Source organism: Nothobranchius furzeri, chromosome 9 (genome assembly GCF_043380555.1).
Source record: "Nothobranchius furzeri strain GRZ-AD chromosome 9, NfurGRZ-RIMD1, whole genome shotgun sequence".
NCBI lineage: Eukaryota > Metazoa > Chordata > Actinopteri > Cyprinodontiformes > Nothobranchiidae > Nothobranchius > Nothobranchius furzeri.
This window is the reverse complement of record NC_091749.1, coordinates 6,097,209-6,113,632: the sequence shown is the minus strand read 5'-3', so window position 1 is coordinate 6,113,632 and position 16,424 is coordinate 6,097,209. Positions and strand designations below refer to the sequence as shown.

The window sequence follows — 16,424 nt, the reverse complement described above, 5'->3', positions numbered from 1 at the left end:
GGAATCCTAAGGCGCTTCCTGGTCAGCCGTGAGACATAATCTCTCCAGTGTGTGCTGGGTCTTCCTTTAGGCCAGGGCTATTCAATTCTGAGCCTCGAGGGCTGGTATCCAGCATGTTTTAGTGTTAACCCTGCTTCAACACACCTGATTTCAATCAACAGGTGATTAACAGGCTTCTACGGAGCCTGATGAGCTGCTGCACAGGTTATTCAACCACTGAATCTAGTGTGTTGGAGCAGAGAAACCACTTGTAAGTCGCTTTGGACAAAAGCGTCTGCTAAATACATAAACATAAACATAAAACGTGCTGGATACTGGCCCTCGAAGCCCGGAACTGAATGGCCCTGCTTAAGGCCTTCTCCCGGTTGGACATGCCTGGAAAACCTCACCAGGGAGGCATCCAGGAGGCATCCTGACCAGATGCCCGAGCCACCTCAACTGGCTCCTGTCGATGTGGAGGAGCAGCAAATCTTCTCCGAGCCCCTCCTGGATGACTGAGCTTCTCATCTAAGGGAGAGCCCAGCCACCCTGTGCAGAAAACTCGTTTCGGCCGCTTGTACCTCTGATTTCATTATTTTGGTCATTACCCAAAGCTCGTTACCACAGGGGAGGATAGGATCTTTGATCGAAAGGTACATCTACATCTTTGCCTTCCGGCTCAGCTCTCTCTTCACCACGACAGACCGGTACAACTCCCGTATCACTGCAGATGCAGCACCAATCCGCCTATCGATCTCATGCTCCAGTTTTCCCTCATCAATCAATCAATCAATCAATCAATCAATCAAAGCTTTATTTATAAAGCGCCTTCCGCAACCCTGTCAGGAAGCCCAAGCGCTGAACATGGTTCAGTTGAAGGTAAATATATTGAATAAATCAAAAATAAAAGCAATTCAAATTACAAAATAGGTGAAACATTCTGGTACAGGACAAATGTGTAAGACAATGGATGGAGTGAACCAATGAAAACTGTGAAATAAATTTAACGTAAAAGAGGGCCAAAATCAAACATGTTCAGGAAACGCCAAGCGGAGGAGGTGTGTTTTTAGGCGACTCTTAAAGACTGGCAGAGATGGGGACAGCCTAACAGAGGGTGGCAACTGGTTCCAGAGTGTTGGTACTAGGACTGAGAAAGCCCGGTCCCCGCGAGTACGACACCTAGAACGAGGGACAGCGAGCAGGCCTTGGTCAGAGTAGCGCAGAGCGCGTGATGGGGAGTGTCTCTTCAGGAGTGTGGCTAGATAGGGGGGACCACCACCCTGGAAGAAATGATAAACAAAGACGAGGATTTTGAATTGTGAGCGATAGCAAACCGGCAGCCAGTGCAGGGAGGCCAGAACCGGACTGATGTGGTCCCGTTTCCTGGTCCCAGTCAGGAACCTGGCGGCGCTGTTCTGCACAACCTGTAGGCGATGCAGTGATGACTGACACAAGCCTGCATATAGAGAGAGTTGCAGTAGTCAAGCCTAGAAATAACAAAGGCATGCAGTACCCGCTCCAGGTGGGCTCTCGACAGCATATGCTTGATTTTAGCAAGGCGTCTCAGGTGAAAGAAACTGGACCGGATCACAGAGTTGATGTGAGCCTCAAATTTAAGTCCAGCATCAAGTTTCACCCCCAAACTGGTAACAACTGGTTTTGAGTATGGAGAAAGAGGGCCAAGATCAACATGACGATCCACATTCCTGCTGTTGGGGTGAAAAACAATGAGCTCTGTCTTTCCCTCATTCAGATGTAGATAGGGGCGATGGTGGCAGAGGAGTTAAGTGCTCGCCCCGTAATCGGAAGGTTGCAGGTTCGAGTCCTGCTCAGTCTGTTGCTGTCGTTGTGTCCTTGGGCAAGACACTTAACCCACGTTGCCTGCTGGTGGTGGTCGGAGGGACTGGTGGCGCCAGTGCTCGGCAGCCTCGGCCCTGTAGCCAGTGCGCCCCAGGGCAGCTGTGGCTACATCGTAGCTCATCCCCACCAGTGTGTGAATGTGTGTGTGAATGGGTGAATGACTGATTGTGTTGTAAAGGAGGATACTGGTCCTCGAAGCCCGGAATTGAATGGACTCTAGAAGGCGCTATATCAAATACAGGCCATTTACCATTTACCATAGTTGGCCATTAGCCAAGACTTCACCTCATTAAGACAGGACACAAAGGACTGGATAGAGTGACCTTTCTCCTGACACAATGGAGAGTAAATCTGGCAATCGTCAGGATACAGATGGAATGATAGGCTATGTTTACGAAAGATTGACCCCAGAGGTAGCAGATAAATGGCAAACAAAAGAGGACCAAGGGATTGATCCCTGTGGGACCCCCCAGCGGAGCCCCTCCCAAGATGAAAAAACATCACCCAGTTTAATGCAGAATGTCCTGTTGTGGAGATACGATCTAAACCAGTCCAGAGCAGACCCTTTGATCCCAACCCATCGTTCCAAGCGATCGAGTAGATTGAGTAGAATCGCGTGGTCAACTGTGTCGAAGGCTGCCGTCAGATCTAACAACAGAAGCACCACAGAAGTACCCTAATCTAGTGATAGATAGATGTCATTTAGGACCCTCAGTAGAGCCGACTCTGTGCTATGGCCAGACCTGAACCCTGATTGGAAAACCTCAAACAGATCAGAGTCAGCTAAATGTGAGACCAGCTGCTGATAAACGACTTTCTCAAGCAGTTTAGATGTAAAAGGCAGGGTCGAGATAGGCCTGTAATTTTCTATCACAGAGACATCAGCACCAGGTTTCTTCAGGGTCGGCCGAATAACTGCTGCTTTCAAAGCAGCTGGGACCACACCTGTGCTGAGGCTCCCATTGATAATCTGACCCAGTGAAGGGCCAAGGCACGGAAAGGCAGCCTTCTAAAGACGAGGCGGCAGAACATCAAGTGGAGAGCCAGATGGCTTCTGCCTCGCAACAAGCTTACTCAGCTCAGAGTATGAAACAGTATTGAGGGAGCTCAGGGTGGGTGGTGATGGAGGAACTGGAACAGGGTCAATAGAGCTACCAGAAATAGCTGCTGTAATGCCTGATACTTTATCAACAAAGAATCTGTGAAAAGCTTCAGAGTTTCCAGCAGCTGTAGGAGACATGAAGCTAGGCTTCTGATACACTAGAACAGAGTTTAGTGTTTTGTAGAGAATCCTGGGGTTCTTGGAGTTTGTTTCGATGATGTCTGCAAAATAGGCCGTTCTGGCAGCCCTCACAGCATCCTGATAAGCAACCAGAGATGCTCTGAACAACTCACGTGAGACCTGTAGGCCATCCTTTTTCCACTTTCTCTCAGAGGATCTACACACCCGCCTACAAGCCCGTGTGACATCAGAGAGCCAAGGCTCCCTCCTAGGCCTAGACTTGCAAAGTTTGAGAGGGGCAACCACATCCAGGACCTGATTACAAAGTAAATCAAAGTGTTGTGAATAGTGTTCAGTGTTAGATGGATCAGGGTTAAAGGTCTCTAACCTTACAGACATACAGTCCACAAACTTTGAAATAGTTTCTGCATCGAGGGCTCTGAACCTAGTAGCTGGAGCTTCACACACAGGGACAGGACATGGCAACGTAACATCACAGAGTATAGGAGAGTGGTCAGAGAACACAGGAGGCAAAGTCACAAGGTTCATGACGGGTAGACCATAAGAGAGAACCAGGTCCAGGGTGTGACCCCTGGCATGAGTTGGGGATGTTACCCATTGAGTCAAATTGAATGAATCTAGCAAATTCAAAAAACCTTTAGCAAGCACATTGTCAGGACAGCAGATATGGATGTTAAATCACCAAAAAATAGGACATAGTCATATTTTAGGATGCAGTCTGACACGAGATCACAGAAATCATTAAGGAAGTTAGAGTCAGTCTTTGGAGGCCGATAAATCAGCACAACGAGCAGGCGGGGGGAGAAGCACAGTTCAAATAAGCACAGTTCAAAGGAAGAAAATGACATGGTGGGTGTAAGCTGTTTACAAGGAAAGCTGGATTTAAAAACAACAACCAGCCCTCCACCTCTGCCCCGTGATCTGGGGATATTAAGACAGGAGCAGCCAGGTGGTACCAGCTCCAGCAGGGCGCTTGAGTCACCGAACGGGATCCATGACTCACAGATGCAGAGAAAACCCAAGTCATGCTGAATAAAAAAGTCACAAAGAATAAGAGTTTTGTTCAGCACAGAGCTGGCATTGACCAGACCAAACCGGGTCTGCGGCGGGGCTGCAGCACCGAGATCGCGCACGGGCACAGTCCCCTCCAACTCTGAGCCCGTAACCGAGCGCAGATTCTCCCAGCAAACCCCAGTCTGGCGAGGTCTTCGAGCCGATTGGCCGTGGCGCGGTGCCAGTTCACCCTCAGAGCCGGCCAAGTTCCCTGGGCAGGGCGCCGAGTAATCCATGAGACATCTCGGAACCACCGGGTCAGAAGCTGTGCCGAATCGGACCAGCCGCTTCTTCAGGGATCCAGGCCGACGTCTCACGCGCCGGCTACCTCTCTTTCCCCGTCTTCTCCGATGCTTCCTTCTCGAGCTGGGGCGGACAGAGGGCCGACACATCACGTCTTGGGGGGAGAGAGCACATGGGCAGTCCAACCAGCAGCACCATCCGTGAGGTTCCCAGCTCGCGCAGCCCGCTACATCAACGGGAGGACGAAGCCTCAGCAGCGCAGCTCGATCGTAGGTCAGCAGAGGATCCGCACCATTCAAAAAAGTCATCAGAGACAACAAAAATGCATAAAAGCCAATAAAACGCCAATAAAAGCCAGTAAAAAGCAAGGTACCACTGCATAAATAGGACGAGCAGCTCGCAGCGTGCACCCGCGGGAGCACCATCTCAGTAGACCCTGCTCTCTGAAGAGCAGGGTCTTCAGGAGTTTCTTGAAAATTGAAAAGGAAGCCCCTGTTCTGGCAGTGCTTGGTAGGTCGTTCCGTTTGTGGAACGATGCATGAGAAGAGTCTGGATTGTCCTGAGCGTGGTGTAGGCACTGCTAGCCGAATTTGATTCCTGACGAAAACAAACAGATGTAGCCACATTACTCCAGCCTCCGGTTGTGCTCCGCGTACATTTTAAGATTCTGACCTTTGTGTACAAGGCTTTAAATGACCTAGCAGCTGCTTATCTTTCTGATCTGCTCACCCCCTATTTTCTGAAGCGCTTGTTGAGGTCAGCCGATCACGTCCTCCTCTGCATTCCCGGGACGCGCTATACATCGCAGGGAGGGTGAGCATTTACCTATTTATCTAATCAGATTTTTATTTTTGTTCCACAAAATGCTCATTTTAGACGAGGTATTGCAGAAAATGGGGACGGCTTGCCATCAAATTTAAAAGCCATCCCTCATAATCAAGTCAGTCAGGATGGCTCGCTGTCTGCTTCCAGGCGAGTGACTTTCAAGTGCATCACGAGCCACCAGTAGCCCAGGCTACCAGAGGCCCCTGCTCTAAGTGTAGGTGCTTCTGTAACAGTGAATTTCTCCGCTGTTGGATCAATAAGGGATATTCTATTCTATTCTATTCTATTCTATTCTATTCTATTCTATTCTATTCTATAATCAGAAACTAGAGAATTCCTGAAGAAATTTTAAAAGGGACCTGCCTGCTGGCACAAGACAGTGGTCATGTGTTACAGAGGCTTAGACTCATGATAATGGGGTGACCACCCCAACATCATGAAAACCCACACTTGCCACAAGTAATGAACACACACAAACTGAACAGCTGTGTAATGAACATCATGATATACCACCAGCATGTGTGGGGGTTTCACGCCACTGACAAAGAAATCATTTCCTGAAGAAAATTTTAAAGGGACCTTCCAGCTGCCCAAATTGTAATAAACACACTTGTACTGAACACACTCAAAATGAAAAATGTTTTCAGTGCTTTTTGCAAATAACTTCGCCCTGGTAAATCAGAAAGGTTAGAAAAGTATTAGCACATCTCCTAGGGCAGGGGTGCCCAATCCTGGTGCTGGAGGGCCGGTACCCAGCACGTTTTAGTGGTTCCTCTGCTCCAACACACTTGATTCAGTGGGCGAATCGCCTGTGCAGCAGCTCATCAGGCTCTGCAGAAGCCTTTTAATCACCTGCTGATTGAAATCAGGTGTGTTGAAACAGAGTTAAAACCAAAACATGCTGGACACCAGCCTTCCAGGACCAGGATTGGGCACCCCTATCCTAGGCCCAAGCCAGTTGTTTTGATGTAAATTTACGAGGATGCACACTGCCATGCAAGCCGCGTTGACATCCGCAAAAACATAAGTAGAAAATTCCTAAAGAAATTTTAAAAGGGATCTGCCCGCTGGTGCAAGATTGTGTTTATGCATATGTAAAAACCCCTCTCTGGAGGGCCTGCCATATAATTAATAAATTAATTATGTGCACATTTAATTGATTATTATGCAAATTTAGAGTGCCACATATGTTTTTTGCTAACAAGTTTGCCATTGTAAAATCAAAACACTTGGAAAAATAATATCACACCCCCCATACTCAAGCCGCTCGTTTTGATGTATAATTTATGGGGGGTGCATGCTGCTGGCAGAACAAATCCAACGGTGATGAACAATAAACAGGACAGTAGTAGTAGAAGTAGTAGTAGTATTAAACATGACAACAGTATTAAAAACCTGTCTCCACAGAACCCAGAGAGCTTTGGCTCCATGCTGGAATTGTCCTGGAGAGGATCTAAGACCATTGATCTGGGAGGAGGAAACTCTAGAACGTTTTTGAATGATGGAGATGACATCACAATCACAGGTAGGTTTGTTATTAGGTAGGCTGAAACATGTGATAGTGCTTCTTTAAGGGGTACATATTTAAACTTTTTCTGAAGTTATAAAATTTCTATGGCAAATACAAAACACGTTCATGAAGTTATGAAAAAGATAAGAGTGTGGGGAAAAAAAGTTTAGAGACAGGATTGTAGGAAACATCCAATGTGAGGTCAGAAAGAAAGGACGGGTGACTCGATGCAAATGTTCTTTACTCCAAATCCCTCTGACACGAAAGAATTTCAGCAGTTTTATTCTCAGCAGTTTCAGTACCCTCCAGAATGAGCTGTTTCAGGGCTCTGTCACTTTAAGGGACACATGCTGTTTCTCTCTATTCACGCCCACCCAGCCCCTGTTTGGTGTCCATAATATGAGGAGCTTGGGTATCCAGGAGAGGCTCAGAGTAGAGCTGCTGCTCTGCCAACTTCATGTCTCCATTGGTGACATCACAAACAGGAGCCAAACACTGACAGAAAATGGATGGATGGACCACCTCACCCCTGCCACGTGGACCTCAAGGGATAAACCATCAACCCTGCTCAATGGTCACCTTTCCTGGAGGGGTCACCCGATATGACAGTGGGAGGGTTAAATGAGCTTGCGTGTAGTTTAATGACCATTAATTCAAATTTTGTAGTCTTAAAGCATCTTTCAGGCGTTTTCCCATTTCAGAAATTATGTATGATTTTTCAGAAATCAGTAAAAGTGATTATCTCATCATGTATTGTGATATAATGTAAGCATCTTATTTAAATGTTGTTTTTTTTTGCTAAGCTAAAAACGCTATTTTCTATTCCGCTTGTTTTGTGCCATGGATTTCACATATGATGTCCATGAATTTTAAAGACACATTTTGATACCAAAAACGCGCTTATTTGCGAACAGGGGAAACTTTATTTTAGGTTTTGTGTGAAAATAAGTCCAGAACTACAAATGCGCCCCACGAAAGTGACGTCATCGAACCAGACACTGAGAAAACTGAGGGATAATGGCTGTAAGTTCAGCAAACTTCCCTCAGGAGGAAAGAACCACCATAAATCTGGTCATGTGGTAACTAGCAGCTATGCTAGGGGGGAGGAGATTATGTGGTGACGTCACATATACAACGTGCAGAGTTCTAGTGTGTAGTCATGCTAATTACAAACTTTTACAAGCTGATAAATCTCAAAGTACGTGACCGGCGTGGTCGAAACCCCCATCATTACTTTTCATTTAAATTGCAGTACAACATATGTGATCCAGGGCGTAAAGGCAAAGCGGATTAGAAACTAGCGTTTTTAGTCCCGTTGACTTGCATTCATTTTTTCATTCTTCCGGGACCCGTGAGCCGGCCCGAAAGGGAGGAGACTTACAGTGGTGTGATAAACTATTTGCCCCCTTCCTGATTTCTTATTCTTTTGCATGTTTGTCACACAACATGTTTCTGATCATCAAACACATTCAATCGTTAGTCAAAGGTAACACAAGTAAACACAAAATGCAGTCTTGAAATGATGGTTTTTATTATTTAGGGAGAGAACAAAATCAAAACCTACATTGCCCTGTGTGATTAAGTAATTGCCCCCTGAACCTAATAACTGGTTGGGCCTCCCTTAGCAGCAATAACTGCAATCAAGCGTTGGTGATAACTTGCTATGAGTCTTTTACAGCGCTCTGGAGGAGTTTTGGTCCACTCATCTTTGCAGAATTGTTGTAATTCAGCTTTATTTGAGGGTTTTCTAGCATGAACCGCCTTTTTAAGGTCATGCCATAGCATCTCAATAGGATTCAGGTCAGGACTTTGACCAGGCCACTCCAAAGTCTTCATTTAGTTGTTCTTCAGCCATTCAGAGGTGGGTTTGCTGGTGTGTTTTGGGTTATTGTCCTGCTGCAGCACCCAAGATGGCTTCAGCTTTAGTTGACGAACAGATGGCCGGACGTTCTCCTTCAGGATGTTTTGGTAGACAGTAGAATTCATGGTTCCATTTATCACAGCAAGCCTTCCAGTTACTGAAGCAGCAAAACAACCCCAGACCAACACACTACCACCACCATATTTTACTGTTGGTATGATGTTCTTTGTCTGAAATGCTGTGTTACTTCTACGCCAGATGTAACGGGACATTTTCCTTCCAAAAAGTTCAACTTTTGTCTCATCAGTCCACAAGGTATTTTCCCCAAAGTCTTGGCAATAATTGAGACGAGTCCGAATGTTCTTTTTGCTTAACAGTGGTTTGCGTCTTGGAAATCTGCCATGCAGGCCATTTTTGCCCCGTCTCTCTCTTATGGTGGAGTCGTGAACTTTGACCTTAATTGAGGCACGTGAGGCCTGCAGTTCTTTAGAAGTTGTCCTGGGGTCTTTTGTGACCTCTCGGATGAGTTGTCTCTGCGCTCTTGGAGTAATTTTGGTCAGCCGCCCACTCCTGGGAAGGTTCACCACTGTTCCATGTTGTTGCCATGTGTGGATAATGGCTCTCACTGTGGTTCGCTGGAGTCCCAAAGCTTTAGAAATGGCTTTAAAACCTTTACCAGACTGATAGATCTCAGTGACTTTTGTTCTCATTTGTTCTTGAATTTCTTTGGATCTTGGCATGATGCCTAGCTTTTGAGGTGCTTTTGGTCTACTTCTCTGTGTCAGGCAGCTCATATTTCAGTGATTTCTAGATTGAAACAGGTGTGGCAGTAATCAGGCTTGGGGGTGGCTACAGAAATGGAACTCAGGTGTGAAACACAGTTGGGTTATGTTTTAACAAGGGGGCAATTACTTTTCCACACAGGGCAATGCAGGTTTGGATTTTGTTCTCTCCCTAAATAATAAAAACCATCATTTCAAAACTGCATTTTGTGTTTACTTGTGCTATCGTTGACTAACGGTTAAATGTGTTTGATGATCAGAAACATTTAGTGTGACAAACATGCAAAAGAATAAGAAATCAGGAAGGGGGCAAATAGTTTATCACACCACTGTAGGCTCCATGCAAAAGGAAATTGAGCGCCGACCAAAACTAACCAATACCCTTAGAGTACCGCTTACATGCTTCAAATGTAAGGAATACCTCGGCTGATGCAGAGTTGATGAACTTTTCGCGGACAAGTAAGTCTCTAAAATATAAATATTGGGGCTGGGGGTAAACGATTATTTTTAAAACGATTTTTCTGACAATTATTTTATTGAATAGTCGACTATTCTAATGACTATTTAGACGATTAACCAAATGATTATTTTTTTATTGCACAGTTACTAAAAACCAGAAAATCTCTAATAAATTCCTCCAAAAAATTGATAAATTGTTACTGTAAGAGAATAAACACTACAGGCCTTCCATTTTGTATAACACTGCTTTTATTGTGTTGCGGTTGGTTATGTCCTGGTGATGTGTAGAACTTGGGAGTGCAGGCTGCTGCCTGAGAGGTGGTTGGAGACGGAGTGTCTCCATGCTGCTTTGTTTTGGTCACATATGTGCGTGAGGCGAGTGGTGTTACGACTCTTCCTGGGGAGTTTGGCTCGTGTGCAAAAAGGAAGGGACAATAACGGGATTTAAAAGTTAAAATGATGATCAGGTTTATTTACAACTACAAAAAAACATAAATCTTTCCATCCACAGGTTGGGAATAATAAAACTAATTCTGCCTGTGGGGAATTAAAACAAAGTACAAATAACTAGGGATGTCCCACTGGGCAAAGATTACTGGGTTCTGGACCAAAATAAGGATCTCCAAAGGTCCAAACTCTAAACTGGGCGGTTAAACCAAACTCAAGGTGACATTTTAAACTAAACCGAAAACCCACAACACTCTAAATGTAATAAAAGGGAGATCTGCACCACAAAAAAGATGAACTCTAAACCAAAACGTAACAGCTTATCCAAACGCAAGAAGCTGTTAGCGAAGATGCTAACAGTAGCTTTACCAACGTTAAGTTCAAGTTACCGAGTTTAAATAAACCAAAATACCCACCAAATAGACCAGCACGGAGGAGAGACTGCTAGCACCAAAACAGCTCTCCTAATGTCTGAAAGAAGCTCCTTTATGAAGGAAGAAACGCTCCCGGTGATTTTCTACATCTGCGGTAGAGATGAAGCAGCACATTTGACCCCGGAAGTTGTTGTGCCGTGAGACGAAGGCGGGCAAAACAGGAAAGGAATCTAGTAGAAGACGGACATTGTTCCGGGTCTTCGGTATTTGGTGGAGATGTTAGTGAAGGCGGAGAAGAGGGCGAACTAGAGGAAAAATGGGCAGATTCCTCCTCTATTTAAAAACTCCTGGGGATGCAACAAGTGGGCGTGGTGCGTCGACTACCGGATCTGACGTCAACGAATTTTTAGAATTGAGCCATCGACGTCATCGACGCTGCGCTACAGCCCTAATAAATATACACTACCGGTCAAAAGTTTTAGAGCTTATTTATTCCAGTTTAAGTCATTCAAGTCCAATGAATAGCTTGAAATGGTACAAAGTTAAGTGGTGACCTGCCACAGGTAAAAAAAAAAGGTAAATAATGTACATTTCAGAATTATACAAAAAGGCCTTTTTCAGGGAACACAGCTGTTCTGCAGCAATGGAGGTTGATCAACCTTGAAAGCTACTAATTCCCACAGGTGTTCCAACTTTTCTGGATTCCTTACAACCGCCTCTGTCTGCATACAAGCAGTGCTAGAACATACTGTGGTACCAAACCCTCGTGAGCATCAGGTAAACAGTACTGGACTGCCGATAATAATGTTGCTACAACAATGGTGAGAAAAAGGCAATTACCAATGGAAGAGAGACAGACCATCATGTAGGTCTTTCCTACAGAGAAACTGAAGAAGGTCAATGTGTCAGTGAGTACAGGTTCCTTCACCATCAAAAGGCACTCGGAAACTGGGGCAAACTCTGACAGGAAGAGGTCTGGCAGACCCAAAGCCACAACTGCATCAAAGGACAAGTTTCTGAGAGTTAACAGCTTGTGTGATAGGCGGCTCACAGGACAACAGCTTCAAGCACATCTTAATAGTGGTTGTAGTAGTAAGCAAGTCTCAGTTTCAACTGTGAAGAGAAGACTTGGAGCTGCAGGTCTGACGGGACGAGTTGCAGCAAGAAAGCCACTGCTAAGACGTCAGAATAAGAGAAAGAGGCGTGCCTGAGCCATGAAACACTGCCATTGGACTACTGAAGACTGGAAGACGGTATTATGGACTGAATTGGGTTAAAGGATGGTTCCACAGTGTGTGGCATCAGCTGTCAAACATGGAGGAGGAAGTGTGATGGTTTGGGGCTGTTTTGCTGGATCCAGAGTCGGTGACTTGTACAGAATGAGAGGCACCCTGAACCAGAACAGCTACCACAGCATTCTCCACACCATGCAGTGCCCTCTGGTATGTGCCTAGTTGGTCAGCGGTTCATCCTACAGCAAGATAATGACCCAAAACACAAGTCCAAGTGGTCTATCAATGCCTCAGTGCCGCTCTCTCGGTCCGCAAGGGGACGCCTCTTTCAGAAGCGTTCTCCTAACAGGAGGTGTGGATGAAATACGTCTCCACCCAGGCCCTGACTCTCACTTTAAGTGTGGCTTTTCTCCTAGGACTACAGTGGGGGTGTACTCATCAATGCTGAAGACTGTGTGTGTGTGTGTGTGTGTGTGTGTGTGTGTGTGTGTGTGTGTGTGTGTGTGTGTGTGCGTGTGTGTGTGTGTGTGTGTGTGTGTGTGTGTGTGTGTTAAACTGTCTTTGTCTTCTTATCCAGATCGAAACTCAATCCTAAAACAGACATTATTCATGGAAGTAACTGATATTTACATTTGTATGCTCAGGTTACTGTGAAGGGAACGGATCCAGGGTTGGTTTTGGATCCTGCCAGGGAACCATCGTCTCAGCTCTGCAACCTTGAGCAGATCTATCAGAACTGGATGGAAGACTTCACTCACACATCAACATCTTCATCACAAACACGGAAGGAAATAAAGTCGTTTACAACAAATTGTTTATGATGAAATTTCTTCAGAAGTAAAAACTACTTAATTTATATGAAGCCCTGTTGGTTTGTTATAATTACGCTACTCCGGTCACAGGGATAACTCGGCCAGGTTCATGCAGGGCCGTGCATCAAATTATAAACTGATATTATATTAATGTGTTGAATAATCTTGATTGAGAGAAAAAATGTATGGCAGAATACCGCTTGCATGCTTCAAATTAAAGGAATACCTCGGCTGATGCAGAGTTGATGAACTTTTCATGAACAAGAAAGTCTCTAAAATATAAATATATGAGAACACAACATGACACGAGAATAATACTCGTAAAACAACGGGTTTTAGCTGTTTGTCGGCACAGAAGCACATTTATAAACAGAAACGTGAAGTTCCCATCTTAAAAAATGGCCACTAGATGGCGCCATCGCATAAGAGAAATACTCTGGAAAGATTCTTTAAAGCTGTCAGTTTGTTCCAGGACGCCCCAGGTAGTCTGTGTATTTCTTGTGTATCTGCTTCATTAATTACCACTCTCTCTGCTCAGGCGGTGCAACAAATGCATCAGATCAACTAGCTGACTCCAGAGTTTCTGCTTTTCTTCAAGCTCACATCCTAGCTGAAGGGAGAAAAACTACTCACAACATGGATTAATATTCCTTCATCTTCAGGTTTCACGCTCATCAGTCTGACTCAACCCTCTGCATTTGGGGCTGGCACAAGGAATCACTTGTTAGTTACAACGTTTATTGCTGCATTTCCCCTGATTCTAAAGTAACCCTTTTGGGTTACGATCTTTTATTAATAGTTCTGCATTTGAAACGACAATGTTTACATGTATCGAGGTACAATAATGCCAGCCATAGTACTGTATATGAATCATGACCTTTATTGAGGTTATAAACTGGCCTGTTGTACTGGGACGCTGATTTAATGTCAAATAAACTGATTCTAATTCTACTTAGTTTCCAAAACCGGAAAATTGTGAAAAACACACACAGAACAAAAAGAAGTGATAAAAAAGGGTGCCACTCATTCTAGAGTTTGTTTCAAATTTCCTGTTTTTGCATATCAAATTTCTTCTCATTTTAAAAATGATCTGATGACATCATTGTGTGCTGTTGGCAGTGTCTGAATTCAGTTTTGAAGAAGGTAGTCTTGTAATCAGAGAAGTAAAAGCTATTAGTTCCAGCTCTGTGGTCGAGTAGCAGCTATAAACCTCTAATCGACGAAAATACCAGTATGTGGAGAAGAGCCGTGGACATGCTATCGACAGATTAGTAAGGGTTTTGCAAGAAGGCATCAGATTACTACTTGGAACTGTATTAATCAATCAATCAATCAATCAAAGCTTTATTTATAAAGCTCCTTCCGCAACCCTGTCAGGAAGCCCAAGGCGCTGAACATGGTACAGTAGAAGTACAAATATAGTGAATAAATCAAAAATAAAAGCAATTCAGAAATAAAAGCAATTCAAATTACAAAATACAAATTACAAAAAAGGTGAAACATTCTAGTACAGGACATATGGGTAAAACAAGGGATAGAGTGAACCAATGAAAACTGTGAAAGAAATTCAACGTAAAAGAGGGCCGAATCAAACATGTTCAGGAAACGCCAAGCGGAGAAGGTGTGTTTATAGGCGACTCTTAAAGGCTGGCAAAGATGGGGACAGCCTAACTGAGGGTGGCAACTGGTTCCAGAGAGACGGTGCTAGGACTGAGAAAGCCCGGTCCCCGCGAGTACGACACCTAGAACGAGGGACAGCGAGCAGGCCTTGGTCAGAGGAGCGCAGAGCGCGTGATGGGGAATGTTTGTTCAGGAGTGTGGCTAGATAGGGGGGAGCACCACCCTGGAAGAAATTGTAAACAAAGACAAGGATTTTTAATTGTGCACGATAGCAAACCGGAAGCCAGTGCATGGAGGCCAGAACCGGACTGATGTGGTCCCGTTTCCTGGTCCCAGTCAGGAACCTGGCTGCACTGTTCTGCCCAACCTGTAGGCGACCCAGTGATGACTGACACAACCCTGCATAGAGAGAGTTGCAGTAATCAAGCCTAGAAATAACAAAGACATGCAGTAACCGCTCCAGGTGGGCTCTCGACAGCATAGGCTTGATATTTGCAAGGCGTTTCAGGTGAAAGAAACTGGGCCGGATCACTGAGTTGATGCGAGCCTCAAATTTAAGTCCAGCATCAATTTTCACTCCCAAACTAGTAACAACTGGTTTTGAGTAGGGAGAAAGAGGGCCAAGATCAACATTACGACCCACATTCCTGCTGTTGGGGTGAAAAACAATGAACTCTGTCTTTCCCTCATTCAGATGCAGATAGTTGGCCATTAGCCAAGACTTCACCTCATTAATACAGGACACGAAGGACTGGATAGAGTGACCTTTCTCCTGAAACAACGGAGAGTAAATCTGGCAATCGTCAGCATAGAGATGGAATGATAGGCCATGTTCACGAAAGATTGACCCCAGAGGTAGCAGATAAATGGCAAACAAAAGAGGACAAAGGATCGATCCCTGCGGGACCCCCCAGCGGAGCCCCTCCCAAGAAGAAAAAAACACCACCCAGTTTAACGCAGAATGTCCTGTTGTGGAGATATGATCTAAACCAATCCAGCTTAAGTGGGCACAGATGCAAGTTTATGTCTGGGGCAGCAGTAGCTGAGTGGGTTGTCGTGTAATCAGAAGGTTGCAGTGCACCTAGGGCAGCTGTGGCCACATTGTAGCTCATCCCCACCAGCATATGAATGTGTGGATGACTGATTTGTTGTCAAGCACCTAGGATGGTTGTACAACCCTAAGAAGGCGCTGTACAAATACAGGCCATTTATTATTTAATATTTTGTTGCAAAACCCATTGAGGCAGTCATTACAATCAAATGATTTCTGTAACTGTCAGTGAGACTTCTGCACCTCTCAGCAGGTATTTTGGCCCACTCCTCCTGAGCAAACTGTCCCAGTTGTCTCAGGTTTGAAGGGGATCATTTACAGAAGGTATGTTTCAGCTCCTTCAAAAGACGTTCAATAGGATTGCGGTCAGGGCTCATAGAAGACCACTTTATAGTCCAATATTTTCCTCTTAGCCATTCTTGGGTGTTTTAACTGTGTGTTTTGGGTCATTGTCATGTTGCAAGACCCATGACCTGTGACTGAGACCAAGCTTTCTGACACTGACCAGCACGTTTCTGTCACGCGTGCCAGTGAGTGGAGCAGAGGTGAGGATCCAACTGCTGGGGAAAACGCTGGGGAGGAATCAGGCAGGTAGACAAACTGGGACAGGTAAGGTCTTTTAATGAGAAACACGCAGACATGGAAACAATGAGGCAATAAGAGACAAAGAACTGGAGGGGTTTAAATACAGGAGGGCTGGGTGCTTGGGAAACAAGAGGCAGGTGGGAGCAATCAACAGGGACACAGGCTGAACCAAATGGGGAGACAGGACAGGGTGTGACAGTACCTACCCCCCCCCCCCCCCAAAAGGGCGGCTTCCAGACGCCCACAGGAACACAGAACAGGGCCGGAGGAGGGGGACCCGGATGGAGGGCCGAGAGGGACCGAGGGCCCGATGAATAGGAGGCAGGGACCAGCAGAGTCCGGGGGCCTGCACCCAGGGCAGAGGAGGCGACGACGACGGGCTCTTGGGGGGCCTGCGTCTGGGGCAGAGGAGGAGGCGACGACGACGACGGGCTCTTTGGGGCCTGCATCTGGGGCAGAGGAGGAGGCGACGAGCTCTTGGGGGCCTG

At 45.6% G+C, this 16,424-nt stretch overlaps 1 protein-coding gene across 2 annotated transcripts in view; it reads left to right on the top strand.

The window, feature by feature from the left end:
• fah (fumarylacetoacetate hydrolase (fumarylacetoacetase)) overlaps positions 1–12,679 on the top strand; it is a 58,097-nt gene extending 45,418 nt beyond the window's left edge. For both annotated transcript variants that reach the window (XM_054732458.2, XM_054732457.2), the window contains 2 exons: positions 6,611–6,728; positions 12,513–12,679. In XM_054732458.2, coding sequence (XP_054588433.2) covers positions 6,611–6,728; positions 12,513–12,589 — 195 coding nt within the window. In that variant the 3' untranslated portion in view covers positions 12,590–12,679. The remainder of the gene's footprint in view (positions 1–6,610; positions 6,729–12,512) is intronic.
• Positions 12,680–16,424: the final 3,745 nt, after the last annotated feature.